We start from the raw sequence: 14,290 nt of genomic DNA on the forward strand, positions 1-14,290 counted from the left end.
GCGGCCCATTTGTCCACTGCTCGGCCTGAACAGTGTGACCAAAGTAGTCTGTTGTTGTGGTGTTCTTCACAAAGTCAAATCCATCCAGCTCATCCAGCCCGAGGTTTGCGCTCATGTCTGTAAGCACCACCGTGCAGCAGTTGTCGATGCCTGTTGTTGCGTTTGGCCACATGAACCACAGCCCGTTGGAGTGGAACGTGAGGCTGCAAGGCCCTTTCACCAGCGGCAGCTGTGGCAGGAAGTTCTGCACGCACTCCTCATGGTAGATGTGCATCCCAGGCACCTTTGCGCATCGCATGTGGAAGGAAAGGTGGTGGTAGTGGTGGTGGTGGTGGTGGTGGTGGTGGTGGTGGTGGTGGTGGTGGTGGTGAGAAGAAGAGAACAACAGCACAACGAGTGCAAGTGAGGACGTGATGTCCAACCGTACCACTTGCCATGCACACACGCGCATGCACACACGAACAACACGCAGACACATGCACACACGAACAACACACTGACACATGCACACACTTACACACATATGCACAAACCAGTACCTTGCTGCTGAAGTACATGTGGCTGGAGACGTTCTTGCCGTGGGACGTGGTGAGACCAAAACGAACGTCAAACTCCTCGGGCCACAGCGGAACATCCGGTCTCTCCCCAGCGGTGGCGGCCGCAGGCGTGTTGTCTCCATGGCTGCCACTTGTTGAAGTGCTGTCACCTGTGCTGTTGGAGGCAATGTGGCACACGATGCACTTGGTTGCCTCGTCGTACATCTGGCGGGCGACATGCAGCGTCTCAACCGTGCTCGTGCCAGCAGCACCAACAGAACCAACAGCAGCGTCGTCAGCCACTGCACGACCATCATCACCAGGGCCTGCAGCAGCGATGCTGGCAACGACATCCTGTGTCTGGTCCGGGTGATGATATGCGTTCGGCAGCATGGGCATGACGAGGCCCCGGCCACCGTCGCGCCGCTGCTGCTCAGAGAGGTGATGCACAAACTGCATGACCAGGCGGTGGCACAGCGCGTCACGCACGAGCGCGTGGGCGTGGTCCCCCGTGGACGCCACAGCCTGTTCCGTGGCAATGTTTCCCTCCAGGGTCTGGTCCAGGCGACCAAACGCGTTGCGCCGGCTGTCGTTGGTGGCGAGGTAGATGTCTTGCAGCGTGGGCTGGCGCGCCGCGTGCAACATGCGCGTGACATTGTGCAAGTCGCCCACCGTGAAGGTGTCACAGGGTTCAAATGACACCCCATATGAGGTGTACTTCTGCAGGTGCCCGTTCAGCCGCGTTGACATGTCCGTGAAGTCTGCGCCCCTGAATGACGGGCGGGGCACCTTGGTGGCGGCACGACGCACATCGGCACGACCAACCACACCCTGGCCCTCAACCAACGCAGGCGCAGAGGAGGAGGGGGACGAGGACGAGGACGAGGACGAGGAAGTGCTGATGTCACTGCTGATACCGTAGTTGGTGCTGGTGGTGGTGGTGCTAGATACACCGTGTGCTGGCTGAGCGCGGGCGTCGGTGCTGACGTCAGCAGAGCGCAGTGCGGCGTCTGACGCAATCATCGGTTCTGTCCGCTCGCCGCTGTGCATGAGGGCGGCGAGGCGATCCATCAGCAGCTCAAACGTCGAGTCGTGGTGGCCCATGCAGATGCGCACCACATCTGTGCCCGCGCCGTAGTTCACGCCCGTCTCGGTTGTGATGCCGACAGCGGCAAATGGGGCGGCGCAGTCGTGCGTGTCGTCCTCGTGTGTGCAACGGATCCACATGAACAGGTTGCCGTCGGTGCAGTCGAGCTTGAAGCGCGTCTGCTTGTCAAACACGCTGTGCAGGCGCGACCACCGGTCGGCCAGCGCCGCGCGTGCATAGCCGAAGAAGTTGGTGTTGCTGGTGATGGGTGCATCCATGCTGGCAACAATTGCCTGCAGGGACTTGGCGGCGCGCAGCTGTGACTCGACGGCGGGGGCTGTGGACTGCAGCCACATGTACTGGCTCATGATGCTGGCCACGGCTGGGTCGCGCACAAAGGCCCAGCCAATGCGGCTCGCAGCGTACCCGCTCAGCTTGGAGAAGGAGAAGATCATGATGTCACCGCCGTGCAGGGTTGTGTCAGCGGCGGCGTAGTGGGGCCAGCGGTACACGTAGTCTGTGATGCGGAACGCGCGCGGGCAGATTGGGGTCATGCGGCGCCCATCCGGGTTGTTTGGGCTGGTGACGACCTCGATGAGCGACGAAGGGTCCTCCGAACACATGCGCTTGCCCTCGTCCGTCCAGTTGGTGAGCGGGTTGAGGTCCGATGCCATGCGGAAGTGCGGGTAGTACGGCTTCTCGGCGAACACGTGCATGGTCTTGTGGCGGTTGGGCCCTTGCGTCAGCGCATACAGGGCAGCGTCGATGAGCTGCACCCCGCCAGCGCCGAGGACGAGCGTGTAGTTGGTCGGGTCCACGTTGCCGACGCGCGTGTGCAGCTCTCGGATGGACGCGTTCAGGATGCGGCTGATGGCATCGAAGCTCGTGTCATCTGGCAGCGACGAGGGCGGAAACACGCGCGGGGACCGAAGATACCCCGGATGGTAGTGCTGCATGGCGTTGAGAAAGAGAGAGGGCGTGTGTGTGCGTGTGTGTGTGTGTGTGTGTGTGTGTGTGTGTGTGGTGTGTGTGTGTGTGTGGTGTGTGTGTGTGTGTGTGTGTGTGTGTGTGTGTGTGTGTGTGTGTGTGTGTGTGTGTGTGTGTGGCGGGATGAGGGAATATGTGAGTGGATTGGAAATTTAGGTTGCAAGGGATGAAGGATGAGCAGGGTGTGGCAGGATGAGGCATGATGGTGTGAGTTGGGTACAAGTTTGCATGCGCCGAAACGTAAAAGCACACACAACGGAAACGTCCACACACACACACACACACACATTCACACACACACGTACACACATACACACGCACACACCGCATATACACACACACGCACATTTACACATACACGCACATTTACACACATAGAACGGCCTGACCTACCGGGCTGATAGTCAGGGAGAGGTTGCCCTTGTTGGTGTTTGTGAACCAAGGGGTAAACAAGGTGGCCTCCGCAACGCGGGTTTCCAGAGAGCAGTTTGCCGTGAGGGTCTCGCAGTTGGGGCCCTCGTAGCACTGGAAGCACTGGCATTCCGTGAAGCCGAGCGATGCCTCCTCTGCAAGGAACTTGGTTCCATGGCCACTGCAAACGCTGTCAGAGGCGTCATTGGCAACGCCGTGCTTCGCATGCTGAAGCCGGACGCCCGCACGCTCCTGCGTCACGGGCGCTCCGTGCACCACACCAAAAGGCAGCGCTGCCAAGCAGCAACAGCACCACACCACTGCCACAAGCATCCCAGCAGTCGCAGCCATGGTCATCGTGGTTGTTGTATTGTGTTGTTGTGTTGTTGTTGTTGTGTTGTAGTGGTGAGTGCATGTGAAGAAGAGTGATCGTGGGTGTTGTTCTGCTTGGTTGGAGCAGCAGCAGTCCTGTGAGAATTCTGATGAATGATTTAAACCAAATTTACGCAATCTCATGTTGTGACGCCTGATGAGGACACCACACCAACAACACTCAAACGGCGCTCTTCTTGCTTGCTTGCCACACACACACAGCACTTAGTTTGCCTTCATCCCCTCCACTCTTTTCACTCTTGTTCCGGCTCGGTTGTACGCCTCACATCTCACCTCCTCACATCTCACTTCCTCCCTCCCTCATCACCTCCACCACGATGTGGGCAGCAGTGGCTGTGTGCTGCGCTGCGTTGCTGGTGGTGTCGTGTACAGTGACACCTGCTGCTGCAGCTGCAAGCGCAGCCAGGGGGACGATGCGCCAGGATGCCCTGCGAGCCAGGACACCAAAGCCCGGGCCACACTTTGTCGGAAAGGACGCAGCCGAGGTGGCCACCACCCTCAACAGGCACATTGACGCGCATGCGCTTGGCTTCAAGCACACGGCCGTCCCCTGCGAGGCCTACGGATTCGAGGACCTGCACGACGCCTTGCTGGACCTGTTCCAGGCCACCCTCAACGACGCCGACGCTCGCCTCTTCAACCAGCAATACACGCAGCGCCGCGATCGCCGCCGCCTTCGCTTCAACTCCCTGGCAGAGTTCCAACACAACTGGCAAACGGAGCTTGCTCTCCTCAACACAACCAACAACAAAGACAAAGACAAAGGCGAAGCAGAGTTGGGACAGGCCAGCACTGTCGCGGAGAACGAGCTCCCGCTTCACGAGCTCGCCCATGCTGGGCGGTGCTATGAGGCGGCCCTCATCTACATCCACCATCTCAGCGACAAGACCAAAGCGACCCAGTCCTTTCCTCGCGGCATCCCGCTCCTGCCAGAAGCCAACAGGGCTGCAACCGTCAGCGCAATGCTTGAAGGCACGCCGCCATCATCATCATCATCATCATCATCATCATCATCATCATCATCATCCTCATCTATGTCGTTGGCGGCGGGGTCAAAACATGCGCGCAGCGGCCGCTCTCTGGCCACGGACGCCTCTGCGTTCATCCGCCAGAATGTGCAGGACCAGGTTGTGTGTTCTCGCTGCCACATTCTGCCCAACACGACGTTTGCCCCAGACATTGACACGTACATCTCCAAACTCTTCCACAACCGATTGATTGAGCCAGAGGTGCGCAAGTCCATCAGCGGTCGGCTGGAGACAACACTGCGTGTGACCACGTCAAGGCTGGAAGGGCCCCTCTCCTTCAACGTGCGCAGCTACGAGGGAAGCACGCCAGGCCCAACACTGCGCGTGCACCCGGGCGACACCATCGGCATCTCTCTCATCAACGACCTGGACCCGCATCCTGTGTCGTGCCGTGCAACCCAAGATGGCGGCGGCGCCGATGTCAACTTCTACCGCTGCCCTAACGTGACCAACCTGCATCTGCACGGCCTGTGGACGGAGCCGCACGACGTGTACTCTGGCGTGTTTCCGGGGCAGTCGAGGGCGCTCGAGTACCAGGTACCTGGCGACCACGCCCCTGGCTCAAACTGGTACCACCCGCACTTTCACGGATCCGTCTCCCTGCAGGTACAAAGCTGGCAGAGATGGTGGTGTGGCTGGTGCAGCCACTCTGCATTCTGTGTCTGTGTGTGTGTCTGTGTGTGTGTGTGTGTGTGTGCGTGCGTGTGCGTGTGTGTCTGTCTGCGTCTGTGTGTGTGTGTGTGTGTGTGTGTGTGTGTGTGTGTGCGTTGAACCTGCTGGTTATGACATTCATGCACTTGTGTCACTTGCGCCCCACGATGTCTTTGTACAACCTCTCACCTGTTGCCCTTTCAACGTGCACGACTTGCGTATGTCTTCAGCTTGCCAACCGTATGGCTGGGATGGTGAATGGTGGAAAACGATCCTTCCTCTCTCCCTCCAAAGGACTATTATACGTCTTGTCGCCTCGAAGCTAGTCTAATGAAAGTGACTCAGTGTCTGACGTGGTCACTGCGACCCTGCAGCTCGAACACTTTAGCCCTAGAAGCTAGTTAAGGCATGGACGAGGACAGTATGACGTACTCCGCGCAGCTTGCCAACGGTATGGCTGGGATGCTGATTGTGGAAGACGATCCTCGCTCTCTCCCATCGGCGCTCAAGGCAATGAAGGGACGTCGTTCTCGTCATGCAGAGCGTCGAGTACTTTAACTACACCACCAACGACATCAACTGTAAGCAGCGGGCAATGTACCTGCCTGGTTGTGTGTGGGGAGGATGTTTGGTGTGTCTATTGTATCATATTCGCCTCCCGTGAATCACGATGCGCTGCATGCTTGGACAACTATTTTGCTCGCTGCCCTGCCTGGGTGTGTTGTTTGCTTGTTCATGCTTTCCTGCTTCGCATCTCCATCCTCCCATTCACCTCATGGCTGTCTCCTCTCGCTGGAACTCCAAACACACACACACACATACGCACACACATACGCATACACACACACGCACACGCATACGCATACACACACACGCACATGTAGGCCCGCACACGTCCAATTTGTCGCGCTGCCACGGGTTGGACGGCGCCGGGTCTCTCTCCACCATCCGCTCCTTCAGCACCGACCAAATGCCCCTCAACCTCTCGTTCACAGACCCGCACGCAGGCCACCCCATCCCAGGCAACTACTTTATTGTCAACGGCCAATACCAGCCCGTCATCACCGTGCGCCCAGGTACCTTTCTCTGCGTGTGTGTGTGTGTGTGTGTGTGTGTGTGTGTATGTGTCTTTGTGTGTGTCTTTGTGTGTGCCTGTGTGTGCCTGTGTGTGTGTGTGTGTGTTTGTGTGTGTGCCTGTTGTCTTGTCTGTGTCTGTCTGCGGTCGCAAGGTGGACACATACACACATACACACATACACACATACACACATACACAAACACACATACACACATACACACATACACACATATAGACCTGTCCCCTCACTTTGACACACACACACACACGCACACAACAATGCAGGCGAATGGCAGCGGTGGCGCACGCTTAATGCCGCCCACCAAGCCAGCCTGTCCCTGACTGTGCCCGGCTGCGAAACGCTCGTGCTTGCAATGGACGGCGTGTATCTCAACGCACCGCGTCTAAAGAACAACAGCGCTCCCCTCGTCCTTCCACCAGGATCGCGCGCTGGTACGCCTGCTAGTCCATATGCACAACAGCGCCCTGTGCGTCTGCGAGTGTGCGTGTCTGTGCCTGTCTGTGTCTGTGTGTGAGAGAGAGTGAGAGAGTTTTGCAATGACTGCGATGGCTCATCGCTTACACACTCACGCTCACACACTCACGCTCACACACTCACGCTCACACACTCACGCTCACACACTCACACACACACGCTCCCTCTCTCTCACGTTCACACACGTAAACTTCACTGACGTACATGAATACGCAACACCTGGCTGAGCAGACATTGCTGTGATGTGCGAGAAGCAAGGCCTGCACTACCTCATGTCGCGCGAGAATCCAGATGTGCTCAACTTTGGGCAGCAGCAAGGCTTTGCGTCTGGCATTCTGGCCCTGGTGGATGTGGACGGTGACAGCATGAACATGACACGCCCCACGAAGCTCCCGTCTCTTCCCGCCTACCTCACCGACACACGCGACACAACGCCCGCCTCATATCACACTGTGCAGTGGGACCTGCTGTACATGATCAACAATACGCAGGGCTTGACAGATGTGCCAATTTACGGCATTTCGGGGCGCGCGTTCAATGCCAGCCTGCGTCCCAGCACATGCCTGCAGCCGTCCACGGCTACAGCCGAGTGGACCGTTGTGAACCCCATCTGGATCTGCAATGCATCGCAGCCGCTCTGCCTCTCCACCATGAACCGCACAGCGGCATCTGGCAAGCTGCTGAAGAAATACCAACACCCCGTCACCATCAGCCACGGCTTCCACATGTATGGATGGGCAATGTGCTGCTGGCACCTTGTTTGCATTTTGTCTGCTTACGTGTCTGTGTCTGTGTGTCTGTGTCTGTGTCTGTATGTGTGTTTTTGCTTGTATGCATGTGTTGCTGTTGTGACGTTCAGATGACATTCCCTGGATCCCGATGTATGCTATTTTACACCCTCACGCACACCCACACACACACACACACGCACGCACAGGCACACGTTCAAGTTCCAGGTTGTTGACGACAGCAACGGCGGCTTGAGCTACGACTACGAGGTTGGGGACTGGCGCGATACAGTGACGACGCCCGTCGCCGGGTCGGTCCGCGTGAGGTTTCGGCCCATGACATACGAGGGCCTTGTGCCGTACCACTGCCACATGAGCCCACACTCCGACAGGGGCATGATCGCAACAGCCCTCGTCAGCTCGTCGTGTGGCACCAGCACGACCTCAAGCTCAGCCTCAACGACAACAAGCGCGACAACGACAGTGTCAACGACAACGACAGCGCCGTCGCCGCCACCGTGGGCCCCGCGCCTCACCAACTACACCATGCCCATCAACACCAACGTGACTGGCGCGCAGCACGCATTTGATGAAGGCATGCAGCTGACGTTTGGGTTTGCCCACGACGCAGCAGCTCGCTTCTTTGGCGAGTGCGCACAGCTCGACCCGACCTGCGCCATGTGCTACTGGGGGCTTGCCTATGCGGCGGGGCCCGTGATCAACGTGCCCGTGTGCAGCTCGCCTGCCTGCGGTGACGGAGCCAAGCAGGCTGCCAAGGCTCTTGCCCTTGCACGCAAGCAGCAAGGACAACTGTCGGACAAGGAGCTGTTCCTGATCTCCGCCATGTCCAAACGCTACAGCACCGACAGCAGCGCCAACCAGACGCACCTCTTCCGTGCCTACGCCACTGCCCTCAACAGCACAAGTTGGGTGGCCAAGGACGCCGACGTGGCTGCGCTGTACAGCGAGGCCGTCATGATGCTGCACGCTGTGATTGGCGGGTACCGCTTCTACAACACCACCACAGGCAAGCCCTTCCCGGAGATTGCGCAGGTGACGCGCGTGCTGGAGGCGGCACTCAACCTGACAGCGCCCGGCATGCACGGCGCCCACCCGCTTGTGCAGCACTTGTACATCCACATCACGGAGCCAAGTGCCCCTGGCTTTGGGCCGGAGAGCGCGGGCCGCGGCCTGCCGTCTGCACTCGACTTCCAGCGACGGTTCAACACAACGCAGTGGCAGCACATCCAGCACATGTCTGGGCACGTATACCTGCGCGTTGGCCGCTATGGGGACGTGGTCACGGTCAACCGCATTGCACACGCCTCTGATGCAGCGTGGCTCAAGCACGGCTTGCTTCCGTATGGGCCGGGTCATAATCTCGCCTTCCTCATCTATGGCGCTTGCATGGACGGTCAGAGCCAGGTGGCACGCGATTTTGGCGTCACGCTCCACAACGTCTACCGCGCCGCCCCAGGTGTGTGTGTGTGTGTGTGTGTGTGTGTGTGTGTGTGTGTGTGTGTGTGTGTGTGTGTGTGTGTGGGTGTGGATGGGTGGGTAGGTGTGTGTGTGTGTGTGTGTGTGTATGTGTGTGGGTGGGTACGGGTGTGTGTGCGTGTGTGTGTGTGTGTGTGTATGTGTGTGGGTGTAGGTGTGTTCATTTTGTATTGTTGTGCAAGTCTGAAATGGCATCGCGGCTGCTTTCACTCCCTTGCTTGCCCTAACTCCCTTGTTTGTGGGTTGCTGTCCTGCGCATCCCTTGATTTTAACTCGTGCGCTGTGGCCCCACATTGCAGACCGCCCCGATGGGCCCGGCCCTGATCTTGGCTGGCACATTCCCATGACCACGCACGTGCGCTTTGGCCGGTGGTCTGATGTGCTCGCCACGCCGCTTGAGATGCCGCGCGACTGGCCGTACCAGCATGCCCTCGCCAACTATGCGCTCGGCACCGCCTACGCACATACGGGCAACCGAACAGCTGCGGAGGCGTGCTTGCAGGCGCTCGCGCTCGAGAAGAAGAACTTGACGGGCCGATTTTACAAATACGCCATTGTGGCAGAGATGGCTCTGCGCGCCACCCTCGCCGCCCAAGCCAGCGACACCCACAGGGCCGTTCAGTTTATGCAATCCGCTGTCGGCGAGCAGGTGTGTTCGTTAGTATCCTGCTTGTTCGCTTGCTTTGCTTTGCTTTGCTTTGCTCTGCTTTGCTTTGCTTTGCTTTGCGTGTGTGCGTGCTTGTGTATTCCACACGTTGTGTGTTTGTTTGCGTCACTGTGGTTTCTGCATAGGCATCTGCATCTCACCCCTCTACAGGCAGTGCCACATGTTTGCTCACACTCGCGTTCAATCCCCCCCCCACCTTCACCGACAACCCGTCCCTTCTCCTCGCTTCCTCGCCATGTCATACAGACGTCGTGGCCGTATGACGAGCCGCCAGACTTCCACATGCCCTTGCGCCAGTGTCTTGGACAAGCGTATCTCAATGCACAGCGCTACGTGGATGCAGATGCCGTGTACCGTGCTGACCTGCACGAGTACCCCAACAACGGCTGGTCTCTGTTTGGGCTGATTGCCGCAATGCAACAGCAGCCCCAGAAGTACTCCCCTGCCGATGTTGCCAAGGTCCAGCAGCAGCTGGACGACACGTGGCAGCGCGCTGATGTGCGCCTGTCTTCCAGCTGCCTTGCGCTCGTATTCTGAGCATGCATGAACACACACACACACACCTGCACATCCGCCAACACCTCTGTGTGTGTGTATGTGTGTGTGTGTGTGTGTGTGTCGTCTCTTCTTTTGTGCCATCTCTTGTTTTGTGTCTTCTGTTGTTTCATCATGTGCTATGCATGCACCCCAAGGTTGCATCACCGCGTTGCTTTATTGCCCATGCATCCACTGCTGCTGTTACACCACGGCATACACATCACCATGACAAGCGTGTGTGAATAGAACACACATGAACACAGAAGACGCATGGACACACAAAAAAACAGCAAGAGAAGCAGAGTGACGAGTACTGATGTGAGTGGTTGGCTGGTTGGTTGGTTGGTTGGTTGGTTGGTTGGTTGGTTGTTGTTGTTGTTGTTGTTGTTGTTGTTGTGGTTGTTGTTGTTGTTGTTGTTGTGGTTGTGGTTGTTGTGGTTGTTGTTGTTGTGGTTGTTGTTGTTGTGGTTGTTGTTGCTGACGGACAGTGGCAAGTGTTCTTGGGGTTGCAATGTGGGATTTGGATGTTAGGCGAAATGTTGTGTTGTAATTGGGTGCTGTGTTGAAGTGCACTGATGTGAAGCAACTTCAGGTATGTGTTGCGAGTAAGAGAAGCCACGCTGTTGTTGGGTGCATGAACAGCACGGGCCATCTTCGCCTCATTCTCATTCCTCCTCACTAACACCTCAAGCTTGCCAGAACTCGAGCATTTCCTTCAAACTGTCCTGCAGTTGCTGGCGGGCGTTGCGGCGCTCGCGGAGCCTGTTTTCCAGCTGGGCAATGATTTCATTCAGGCGCCTTGTGCACTGCATCACACTGCCTTGATGGCTTCTGTGCATGTAAATGTTTGTGATGAGGCGTAAAGGCAAGTCAGCAATCGAGCGTAAACAACTGCGTGAGAGGCCGGGGTTGTCTCAAGGGCAGGTCAGCATGACAGCAGCTCAGCATGTCAACGCACATGCAAAGACAATCGTAGCCCAAGCCCTTTGTAGCTTTGTTGGTTGGTTCTGAATGTACATCTTCCTCACACCCCCGCCCCCAACCCTCACCAACACGCAACTGGGAAACTTGCTTTGAGTGCTGGTCGAGGCCAGTCACGGTCATTTCTGCTACTTCTCCAGCATCGTACAGGTCATCTATCATGGCTCGTCGGTAATCTTGACTGGTCTTGGCAAACTTGGCTGGGTGTGGATCAGGAAGCTGAGCACAAGAATGCAGACTTGCGTGTTGTGGAACCATCGACGTGGCGTAAAGCATCGCCAGGGTGCTGGGAATCTCAGGGGTGGTGGGGGTGATGCTGCTTAGAGCGGGGATGGGGCTGCTGCTGCTATTGTTGTTGTGGTTGTTGGAGGAGGAAGACGAGGAGGAGGTGGTGGTAGTGGTGGTGGCGGTGCTGGTGTTGCCATTGCTACCATTGTTGCCGCTGTTGCTGAAGGCGGAGGCGTGTGACACGGCAGTGGTTTGGTCAGCTGGAGCGACTGGGGTGGCTGGTGGTGGGGCTGCCTGGGTTTCAGCAAAGGTGGCACGAGGCGGCATGCTACGTGATGCTGGCGCGAGTTGAGCAGGGGCAGGGCCCATACGTCCAGCTGATGCGTTGTAGTTGTTGGCTTGAACCGCCGTTTGCGGAGCTTGTTGAGGGTCTCTTGGGAGACCCGGAAGACTTGATGAGGACTGCTGCTGTTGTTTGCCTGGCTGTTTCTGCTGTTGCTGTTGCTGTTGCTGCTGTTGCTGTTGCTGCTGTTGCTGTTGCTGCTGCTGATGGTTCGGCTGTTGCACGGCGTAGCTGCTTGCATCTCCTCTGAGACTGCCGTGGCTGGGCGTGGTGCTGGTGCTGCTTGAGGTGGGGGTGCCATTCCCATCTTTAATGGGCGTGCTGGTGTGAAGCATGCTGTTGGACATGGAGCTGATGCCACCGTCTGAGAAGCCGCTGCGGTCTTGAACACGGGGGCTCAGGGTGCGCTGAGCAGTCGTAGCAGTGGCCGGGGAGGACTCATTGTTGTTGGGCTGCAACGGCCCAAGAGCTCCAGAGCCTGGGTTCTGCTTGCTGCTGGGGCTGGAGCTTGCAGCATCATCGAAGTGGGGTGTGGCCTTGTACCAGTTCATGCCGGGGGCTTGCACAAACGGGCGGGCCTGGTCGTGGCTGTTGAATGCAGCTTGCCCGCTTCCATTAGACACAGCCCCGTCCTGATCCCTGCCTGCCCCAAACACATCGTTCGAGGACATCTGCGGAGAATGAAGCGTGTAACGTCAGTCAGTGGAGTGTACGTGTGTGTGTGTGTGTGCGTGTGTGTGTGTGTGCAGTCGCTTCCAACATACACACAAGTGTGGTTGTGCACACAGGTAAAACCGGCGGGGGGGGGAAGACGGAAACATGTGCTCAGCAGACAGTAGCACAGTGGGCGTGCCATGGTTTGCTAACCTCTGTCACTTCTGACACGCTCAATCAGTTGGTGCTGGACGTCTCTGGATCTTCTCCTCGCTGTCGCTGTCGTGTGTATGTCGAAGCAGCCCTCAGCACCGGTAGTTGCTGATACGAGTGAGATGCAAAATGCAACGCCACACTGCACACGAACGAACACGCGCGAGAAGCAAGCGATATGGATACTTGGTGGTCTGATGTGAGTCTGGAAGATGCAAGGGTAAATGGTCGATGTGCAGACACGACCATGGCTCATAGCTCACGCGCAAGCCCTCATACCGTGATGACACTTCAGCACAAACACAGACGGCACGGTAGCAGACAACAAGCGCCTCGTAGACACCGCTTCGCAGACGTCAAACAGAGTGTCCACACATTTGCTGAGGTTTGTGCAGACAACCGAGCCACGTGTAAGATTTGCCGAAAGGCCAAAGTGTTTTCCCGCCAAAACCATGCATGCACGCAACAGCAAGACTTATGACGATGTTGTGTACAAAACTGCTCAGGGCAAAAAGCGGTGTCGTTCTTCGCACGCGCGCGCGGTTTTGTAGGAGTTTGCGGTTTGTTGTTGTGGCCGTTGAGCGGTGAAGCAACACCAGGCAGGACAGGCGACAGCACAGCACAAACAGCAAAGAAGCAAAGGGACGGCATAACGGCACAGTGTAGAAACAAGTTGCGAAGAGCAAACGTGAATGAAACAAGGAAGGGCACTTGTTTGCTGGAGCACGCACATGACTTGCATGAGGCTTACAGCGACACAGGGAGGTTGTTGTTGTTGTTGTTGTTGTTGTTGTTGTTGTTGTTGTTGTTGTTGTTGTTGTTGTTGTTGTTGTTGTTGTTGTTGTTCGGAGGGTCAAGCTACGTCTTGGCGCGGCGATTACATGGTTCGGACTTGGTAGTCCCCGTTCTTTGTGATGTAGCGCACCCACGGCAGCGCCTGGTAGCCGCTCTTCTCCACAACCTTCAGATACCGAACCTGCGCGCACATAGGAACAAACATGCAGTGTGAGGTGTGAGCACAAGTGAGCAAACGCCAGCTGGGCGCAGCACCCACGTCAGGGAAGCGCCACACACACACACACACACACACACACACACACACACACACACACACACACACACACACACACACACGCACACATGGCCAAGGACAACACAGCAAAGAAAGAGCAGAGCGGTCACGCACCTGAACACCGGATGTTGTAAAGTACGGGATTTCAAACTGCACTTGAATCGGCGGGCGCTGCTCAACTTCTTCGCTCTCCACACTGCGCAAGGGTGTGCGTGTCATTGTGCGTATTGTGAGTGCGAACGAGTTAGGCATGAAGGGTATGGGGGGGCTGTGTTTTGCCACAAGCATTGCACGTGTAACTCAAACAGCCAGGTAACACATAAACGCAAACATTTACGCGAGCACGGCGTGTCAACCGGAACCAAACCTGGGCAGGTTGAAGTGCGCGCGCATGAAGAACTCGTGACCGCCAGGAAACTGCTTGATGGTCCACACAATGCTGCTGGTCTCAGGCGAGTACTTGCAGCTGCCAGTCGACACCTGTGCGTGACGCAAGGTGTGGATGTGGGTGTGGATGTGTGCAAATGTGCGTGGATGTGCGGACGTGCAAAGCAGTGTGTACGTGTACGGGTACGTCATCAGCGTGCGTATTGAAATGACTGGTGCAGCAGCACATGATTGAAAGCTGGCGGCAGCAACACGTGCGGGTGTGAGCACCACATGATTGAAAGCTGGCGGCAGCAACACGTGCGGGTGTGAGCAC

At 57.2% G+C, this 14,290-nt stretch overlaps 4 protein-coding genes across 4 annotated transcripts in view; 1 reads left to right on the top strand and 3 right to left on the bottom strand.

The window, feature by feature from the left end:
- PTSG_10209 (uncharacterized protein) overlaps window positions 1-3,494 on the bottom strand; it is a 4,373-nt gene extending 879 nt beyond the window's left edge. Inside the window, exons 1-3 of the mRNA XM_004988491.1 lie at window positions 3,004-3,494; window positions 540-2,573; window positions 1-283 (exon numbers count right to left, since the gene is read on the bottom strand). The exon at window positions 1-283 is cut by the window's left edge and continues 44 nt beyond it. Of these exons, the coding sequence (XP_004988548.1) occupies window positions 1-283; window positions 540-2,573; window positions 3,004-3,378 (2,692 nt within the window). The 5' untranslated portion in view covers window positions 3,379-3,494. The remainder of the gene's footprint in view (window positions 284-539; window positions 2,574-3,003) is intronic.
- Window positions 3,495-3,731: 237 nt separating this feature from the next.
- PTSG_10210 (tetratricopeptide repeat domain-containing protein) lies at window positions 3,732-10,096 on the top strand (the record flags this gene model as incomplete). Its single annotated transcript, XM_004988492.1, has 8 exons — window positions 3,732-5,048; window positions 5,635-5,674; window positions 5,978-6,169; window positions 6,457-6,624; window positions 6,899-7,394; window positions 7,605-8,872; window positions 9,192-9,541; window positions 9,806-10,096. The coding sequence occupies 8 exons, from the start codon at window positions 3,732-3,734 to the stop codon at window positions 10,094-10,096; spliced, it is 4,122 nt and encodes a 1,373-aa protein (XP_004988549.1).
- A 438-nt stretch (window positions 10,097-10,534) lies between these two features.
- On the bottom strand, window positions 10,535-13,017 carry PTSG_10211 (uncharacterized protein). The gene is made up of 3 exons (XM_004988493.1): window positions 12,516-13,017; window positions 11,169-12,319; window positions 10,535-10,927 (listed from the first exon to the last, which is right to left on the bottom strand). The coding sequence occupies exons 2-3, from the start codon at window positions 12,317-12,319 to the stop codon at window positions 10,783-10,785; spliced, it is 1,296 nt and encodes a 431-aa protein (XP_004988550.1). The 5' UTR covers window positions 12,516-13,017; the 3' UTR covers window positions 10,535-10,782.
- A 375-nt stretch (window positions 13,018-13,392) lies between these two features.
- PTSG_10212 (clathrin associated protein AP47) overlaps window positions 13,393-14,290 on the bottom strand; it is a gene marked incomplete at its 3' end in the record, with an annotated part of 4,393 nt that continues 3,495 nt past the window's right edge. The window contains exons 11-13 of the mRNA XM_004988494.1: window positions 13,955-14,067; window positions 13,702-13,783; window positions 13,393-13,491 (exon numbers count right to left, since the gene is read on the bottom strand). Of these exons, the coding sequence (XP_004988551.1) occupies window positions 13,393-13,491; window positions 13,702-13,783; window positions 13,955-14,067 (294 nt within the window). The remainder of the gene's footprint in view (window positions 13,492-13,701; window positions 13,784-13,954; window positions 14,068-14,290) is intronic.

The sequence above is a fragment of the Salpingoeca rosetta genome (genome assembly GCF_000188695.1).
Source record: "Salpingoeca rosetta unplaced genomic scaffold supercont1.35, whole genome shotgun sequence".
NCBI classification, from domain to species: domain Eukaryota; class Choanoflagellata; order Craspedida; family Salpingoecidae; genus Salpingoeca; species Salpingoeca rosetta.

What these genes read in the sequence shown, in the direction of transcription:
- PTSG_10211 (XM_004988493.1), bottom strand. Translation starts at nt 12,319, where the DNA reads ATGTCCTCGAACGATGTGTTTGGGGCAGGCAGGGATCAGGACGGGGCT. An exon ending in GGCCTCGACCAGCACTCAAA is followed by an intron (nt 10,928 to 11,168) that starts GCAAGTTTCCCA and finishes TTACATGCACAG; the next exon opens with AAGCCATCAAGGCAGTGTGA.